The sequence below is a fragment of the Stegostoma tigrinum genome, chromosome 1, assembly GCF_030684315.1.
Source record: "Stegostoma tigrinum isolate sSteTig4 chromosome 1, sSteTig4.hap1, whole genome shotgun sequence".
Taxonomy (NCBI): domain Eukaryota; kingdom Metazoa; phylum Chordata; class Chondrichthyes; order Orectolobiformes; family Stegostomatidae; genus Stegostoma; species Stegostoma tigrinum.
The window spans coordinates 165,820,102-165,827,799 of record NC_081354.1 but is presented as its reverse complement, the minus strand read 5'-3'; the positions used below and the strand labels follow the sequence as shown (position 1 = coordinate 165,827,799).

General features: G+C 43.1%; 1 protein-coding gene across 1 annotated transcript; it reads right to left on the bottom strand.

Moving 5' to 3' along the window:
• Positions 1-2,034: 2,034 nt before the first annotated feature.
• On the bottom strand, positions 2,035-6,172 carry nkx1.2lb (NK1 transcription factor related 2-like,b). The gene is made up of 3 exons (XM_059644536.1): positions 5,719-6,172; positions 3,939-3,991; positions 2,035-2,792 (listed from the first exon to the last, which is right to left on the bottom strand). Exons 1-3 carry the CDS (start codon positions 6,170-6,172, stop codon positions 2,127-2,129), a joined length of 1,173 nt encoding a protein of 390 aa, XP_059500519.1. The 3' UTR covers positions 2,035-2,126.
• Between the last annotated feature and the right edge of the window lie 1,526 nt (positions 6,173-7,698).

Genomic DNA, 7,698 nt, shown 5'->3' with positions numbered 1-7,698 from the left:
TCCTTCATCCAAAAATTAATAATTCAAACAATGGATAATAATGGCTCCACGAGAGAAAGCACTCTCTGTCAACGACATACAGAATTTCTACTTTTGTAAATTATGTACCCTGAGACCTTGAGTTGGGTGTTTCATAACACATGTAACAGAAAACGAACAATAATATTACAATAATATTAGTAAGATATTAACACAGTTATCAATATAAATTGTTTTTAGATATCCAGTGGGTTTCTTCAGTGTCATTTCATTAAGAATTAGAAACCATTTCAGGCAGATTGCCAAAAAATACATAACCATTAGTGACATCAACAAGTTTCTTCCAGTTAATTCACGTTCAGGTGACATTTTGATGCAAGAATCTTTTCCTATTTTGAGAGAACATGAGGGGAAAGTTTCCAGTTTAATATTCGTGGGTGGTACAACCTTATTATGTAATCACAAGACGTGCCATGAGATTAAAATATATAAAAAGGTTTTATTTTATTCTCCCTTTTACGAACCTGTTGTAATAGTTCCACAACCTCAGAACAACTTTGGAGTGTATCTGATTTGAAATTCGATAAACATGGTTTATTAAGTTGTTAACTTTTGGGCAGAAGGACAATGCTATGACCCTCACGTTAAGTGGAAGGGGAATGATTGCCTGAAAATATCTCCCCAGTAAGTAACACGAGCTTCTATGCAAAACTAAGGTATCTGTTCGGAACTGCCTTCCATGTCTTCGAAAATCTCCAATTTACCAGGATTGACACCATAACGCAATCTGATCTTAAAATCAAATGCGACAACGTTCAGATATTATTTTAGCACCAGCAAAATTTGCAATAGCTTTGCTTAATATAATTTGCAAAACAAAAAAATAAATTTAATGTAATAAAAGTTGATCTGGTAAAGTCACCAAAAACCAACAGAAACAGGGAAGGTTGGGGAATCACTCCTCAGTATCTTTTGGTCCATAATTAATTTTCTACTTCCACCTTTGAAATAATGGCCTTTCACTCCCTGCACACTATACGTAAGGCCTTCGCCGCAGTTACACGTACAGTATTCTTATTTCAGTGTGTTTACAGGGAAGTGTTAACATGACTAAAATGAACCTGCATATTTATTTCAGCAACAGACTAAAAAAAAGTACTGGGAACTGTAGGGGGTAAAGGCGACTGTCATTCTATACAACCGCGTCCCAAACAGACACTCTGGGTCCGTCACCCCTCCCAAATACCTGGAACAGTAATACCGGATGCATTGCCGAACGCTTCAGAATTGCTCTACTGACATATTCCATTTTAATTTATGGTGTCACGGGGACACCGATTCCCTACAAACACAAGGCAACATCCAGCTTCATGGGTTGTTACCCCCTCTCCTTGGCACCACACTTACTTTGAAAATCGAGAACAAGACATGTTTGTTTTGTCTTAGGGAAGATTATTTGCGAATTGACATCTGTCCCTCCCCCGGTGAATGAAGTTTCATAAGATGGAAAAAGAACATGCAATTTCTTTTGGAGGCATGATGTGTCCTATGTTGCAGTTTCAGCCATCAGAGTGGCCGATCAGGCATTATAAATGTTATATATGTGTGAAGTGACATGAGCAACACCCCGCATGAATGCAGCAGATTGCTGGCACGGTGGGGATAGCGGGGTGGACACAGAAGCGCTGGTTCTCTCGGTGACCTAGTGTCTTCGTTCCAGCATAACTATCTCAGTTCTTTTCAAGGAACTAATGAAAATGAAGATTAAGGAATCCCGACTTTTGAATTAAATATGAAACTAAAACTTTGCTTAGGTGCAAAGGTGCTCAGTATAAAAGAAAACAATTAAATAGTGTGGAGAAATTGTTTAACAATTCTAACTTTTGTAGCAGTTCATAAAGATAAACACAAAGCAAAGGTAAATACAAAGTGTCAATATTAGACACCTGGAAGAGTGTCTGAAAGTGTTACAGATCTTCAGTTGACACAGCGAGTAAACAGCCAGGGTTACCGAAGATGTTAGCCCCCGTCAATGTTTACTGTTTGAAGAACCTGATGTAGTGCTGCTATAACCTTTGTGGTATGGGGTTGTTATTTTGGGTTCGCGTATGGTTCAGGGCGGGCGCTGGCGTGTCGTTTCTGATACCTTATTGTAAATGGGGCGCGTAGAAAGCCGGGGCCCCGTAAGTCTGCGAGCTCAGCATGAAGGGGGAGAGCACAGCGGCGGGGGAGGGCAGGAAGGGCAACTGGGTGGCACACACCAAACCCCCGGGGCCAGGGTAGGCCGAGTGCACAGACAGTGGCCCGCCGACAGGAGACGACGAGCTCATGGGGCTGAGGCCCCCAAGATGAGTCCCGGCGGGGCCACCCAAGCTCGATCCTCCTCCCCCTCCTGCTCCTCCTCCCCCTGGCCCTCCTGCCCCAGCTCCGGCCCCAGCTCCCGCCCCTCCTCCGCCGGTAGGAGCGCTGGTGTCTGCGCCGGGGTTCTGCTTCTTCCACTTAGTCCGCCGGTTCTGGAACCAGATCTTGACCTGGGTCTCGGTCAGGCTCAGGGACAGGGCCAGGTTGAGGCGCTCGCACACCGACAGGTAGCGGGTCGACTTGAACTTGTTCTCCAGGGCCACCAGCTGCTCGTAGGTGAAGGCAGTGCGGGCCCGCCGCGGTTTGCCAGACTTAGCGTCCGAGCCGCTGCGCTTCCTCTTGCTCCTGTGCTGTTGCTGGCTGTGACCCTGCTGCTGACATTGCTGCTGCTGGTGCTGGCTCTGCTGGCTTTGAGGGCTCAAACTTTCTCCACCAGCACCTCCGCCTCCTTCCTCTTCCTCTTCCTCCTCTTCTTCATCCTCAGCATCTCCTTCCAGCCCGGACATCCTCTCTCCCGCAGCCGTCACGACAGTACCACCACTGCCTCCTCCTCCTCTCCCACCACAACCACTGTCTTCACTGTACTCCTCGGCTTCTCCCCGACGCGGGCTCTGGCTACTGCCACTGGTGCTGGTACAGATCTGCTCGGGGGTGTCCAAACTCCGGCAAAAGTCCTTCTCACACTCTTCAGATTTGTAACTGTCTAGGAAATCTCCATCTTCTGAGGCGGAGTTGAAGGGAAAAGGGAGGGAGAGAGTGAAGAAAATAAAAAGAGAAGGCGGGAGATTAGATAAAGCTCAACATTGGTACATCGCTTGGAAGACGAAAGGACAAGAGCAAAGTCACGCTTTGGGACACCTTTGAATGTTTCATCAATGATTCTGAAGCCATCAGCGCTCATTTTCAAATGAAACTTCAGAAACTAAGCTCAGCCGCGTTAAAACATTTTTTTTAAAGAAAGCACTTTACACCAAACTATGATTTCCCAACTCATGTTTAAACGTTAACGTGTGACCAAAACGCGAACACACAGAATTAGAATCCAATTTATTGTTACAATTGGCAGTGTAGTTGGACTAAAATATTAAAACCGCGCAATGTGTCAATATCGATACTAATATTAGCAAGTTCTCTGTTGAGTATAAACGGATTCCGTCAGTCCCGGATAATTGAAATTACTTCACCACTTTCCTTTTACATATTTTTTTAAAAATTAAAAGTTATCTTTCTGTGAATCAGCTGTTAACACAAGGAAGGAGAATGCTGTTAAAATTGTGAAGGAAACGGAGATTGCTTAATTTTTCGTGTTGCTTGTCTTTTCTGCCTCGATTATACTCCGGAAAGTGGGGAGATAAGAAATTACCGATTGATCCGGGTGCATGGAATGACACTTTCGGCCATCTCTCGGTGTCATTTGTGAAGAAAAACCGAATGACCACATTCCTGAGCGCCCCAATCGTGTATGTTGTTCTTGCTGCTAAGACTAAAGCGCATATGCCATTGAGTCTATCTGAATAATCTGTAGGGACCAACTGCTAATAACTAATATTTACAATTATTTAATAAGAATACCACGTACTATGTTGAAAAGTACTCGCCTTCACGCGTTTGTATCGTTTACAAACAACTCTTGCATCATATAGAAGTGGCCCTGTTAATTTAAAAAAATCTCTAAAAGATATAAGGCTATGTTAATTAAACTCGATTGGTGTCTGTAAGGTGATTCTGTCTATTACAGAAACTAATTGCTGGACACTTACATTAATTGTGATCATATTAAGGCCTCATTAGACAGCCGGCGGGGGGGGGGGGGCGGCGTTGGGGAAAATAATGAAGCAGTTAAAAAACATTTACTACCTTTAATAGAAATTACATATTGTCGCAGGAAAGCTTCCGTTCTTTGCCAGAATCTCCTGCTTGGCAATAGTGTTCATGTTTGCCCTCCGATCATTTAATCAGCTTCCAAACACGAGCAACGTGCAGCCTGTTATTACAGAAACTGTCCCCTGGGAACGGCCGCAATTAACTAGCTGACCTTCTAACGCATTCTTATTTTAATTTGTGGCAGATCTGCTTATTTTGTGTATAGCATGCTTGACTTGGTCCAAACAATAACTGTACATATTCAAACTTTAACAGAATAATACACCTGGATCATATCGAGTAAAATGACTGACTGCCAGATAACACGCATTATAATAATGTGGCCATCCAGACTGCTAGTTCCAAGTCGACGGAAAATACTGCTGTTGTGCCTTTCCGTCCTTGTGTCCCCAGACTTGTGGCAAGAAAGTTGGTATATTTTTTTTGAAAGACGTGCGCAGGTTGCAATCTGGAGCCTGGGTCGAAAGCAATACACGATCAATAACAGCCACTAATAACTGTAATACGTTTTAATCGAGTAATTATCCGAATTTTGACCCTATAATTTAGACGTTTTAGGAGTGTTTGCAAGCTGTTTGAAAGAGATATGCAGAATTCGATAATAGGATATCGATCACCCCAGCCCAACATGCCACTCTGGGGCGATTTCCGCCATTACAAGAGCTCTTTAACGCTGCTAAGCACATTTTACCTTAAATGTAATCGAAGAAATTTAATTGTTTTTCTAGAGATAACCAGCGTTTTGTCACAATTAGTCTGATTCGTCCTAAAAACCGAAGGGGAGAGAGAAAATTGAATCTGTCGCCCAAAGCATGAAGGATAAACTCCAGAGATGTCTTTGAAAGATTGGATAAAACGCCTTTAAACGGCAGCGATTCCTATTTATTCCTGGCAAGCGACCTCTTTAAAAAGAGACTAGCCAACTGCAATTTAAGAAGCTTCAAATGATACAAAGGTAATTACACCTAATCACCCGGCGGTTTCTGAGGACGGACTAATTCAAGACGCTAAACCATATTGACTTGCAAAATCTATCATAACCACAAAGTAATTTAAAAATCACAAACTACTCCAAATCAACATGGAATCACCCAACTAAGATAGATCTATTAAGATCATGGTGAAAGGAAACGTTCTCCCTCCATTACTTATAACATAAACAGGCTGCTCCTACACTCGCTCATCGTACCTCCCGGTTCACCATAGGCAGAACTGGCGATTAAAAGCTAGCCTTAACACTTATTAAAGCGCCTGCAACCACAGGTCATTACTGCCGGCGGCTTTAGGTTGTAAACACACGACGGGCAGGCATGGGGGAAGAGGCTATGGTTTTATATATACATATATATATATATATATATTAAAACCCGATCGCTGTTTTCTCGTGTTTTCAGCGGTGCTTCTGACTTCTTGCACATCAGCGCAAAAACTTCGAGCACCACTTGTGCGCGCCGGGATGCGTTAAGATAGCGCCCAGGACCTGGATGTACTTACTGATTATGTCAGTGACCTTCTTGCATGTGTCCAAACCGCTTTCACTTAGCGTTTTCTGATCTGCAATTTCACAAAAAGCGTCCGCAGCCCTCTCCCCCGCCGCGGCTCCTGTGTACTCGCTGGCCGCTCTGTACAGAATGCTGCACTGCCGGCGTTTACTGCTGTTAAATTTGTTGGGATCCAAAATGTCCAAGACCGAGAACGAGGTGGTCCTGTTGTTACTGGTTGGGGCAGGGACCACGACCACTGCTTCTTGACCAGAGATGCCCTGCGTGTCCCCTGTCCTTTCCCGGCTTGCCGGGCAGGAGTAGGGAGGTAGATCATTGCCTGGGAGCCTCTGGTCCCCATTCACATCCATGGCTTCAGTGTGGATGGTACAAGATATCGGATCTGCCACTGCCGCTGATGGTAAAGAGATATCAGCGGGCTGAACCTTTTCTCTATTCACATTCATGACTTCTCACCACCAAACCCTCCTCTCCTCCCTCCCTCCTCCCCTCACACAAAACAACTGTTTAATAGTCTTTTTTTAAAAAAAGCCGTATTATTTGCAGCCAAATCTTTGATTCCTGTGCACCCCTGGCGTCGATCAAAGGTACGAACGTTAAGTCACAAAGTGCTCCTGATCCTCAGAAGGTTTTCGCTGTTTCCCCTAGGACTCCCCCTAGACATTTCTACCCCTGTACTCGCCAGACTGCGTGTTATTTATGCATTCATATTCAGCAACGTTTTGTAATTGGCTACAAATTAATCCATTGCCCCTAATAGCTTCTAATCTACATCACAGAGAGAGAGAGAGAGAGACAGAGAGACAGATGATGCTGCCTGTGATATACTTGGCTGTCAGGATTTTTTCAGCCCAGTCCCACTCATCTGTAAAGCATCTAAATAGCCTTATTTGGAAGAGGGTGGTGCTTTCTTTTAATAATTGTGGTGGGGTGGGAAGGGGGTGGCAAACAAAGAACTATTTTGTACCTAAACATCTAATCTTCTGTTTTACTCGTCAGACCGCGAATCTAAGACATGGGTTTTATTTTTAAAAAGAATCGCTTGACTAGAAATTAAAATTAACCACTTTTTATATTTCATCATTACAAAATTAAGTATCAGTCCGCCAAAGGGAGAGGTTGCTTTAATTTATTGAATAACAAATAGCCTTTTAAAGGTTTTTTCCCCTACGGAATAGTTTGTTTTAATTGTAAAAGTAATGGTAATTATAGTGAGAAAATAGACACTTTAGAAGCAAAAACAGAAATTGCTGGAAAATCTCAGCAAGTCAGGTAGCACCTGCGGAAAGAAATCAGAGTCAAGGCTTCGGTTCAGTGGCCGTTCCTCAGTACCGTCTTTAACACTTCATAACGTCCCCTTTAAACACAAAGTCCAACTTTCGAGATTCAGTGTCCCTGTGTTTTGGAGCGTTGCTCACATTGAATCAGTCACCACAAAAGCAAATTTGGTGGCAAACATAAAGATTAGATTCTCCCCCTCTTCTCTCTCTCTCTATCTCTTTCAGATTCCTGACACATACAAGGACAGGTCCTTTGCAATTACCGCGGGCAATGATCCTTTAGAAAGCAGAAATTAAAAGTTCGGTGAAATAATCGGCAAAACAATCAGTTGTAATTTTCGGTAGGGGTGTGGGATGTGTGAACATTATTAGACAATCAAAGACTGGTACCCGGGGGGTTACTGTAGCCCTTCGACTTCACTCAGCGACACCAAGCACTCCTATAATATGACAAATTGAAAGAGGCTATTAGATTTCAATCAGCGTCCATAACATTTTCGACTTGTGTAATGACTTTATTCTGATTTATGTTTGAATTAATATTTCCGCTAAAATAAAGATTGCTCCTGTGTGTAATTTTAGAAACTTTTTTTTCTCAGTGCTGTAGAGGATCATATTATGAGGTGATGTATATGGGCAGTTGGATGATTGATAGACAAGTGTATTTGTTCTGTCAGACAAGACAAGAAGAT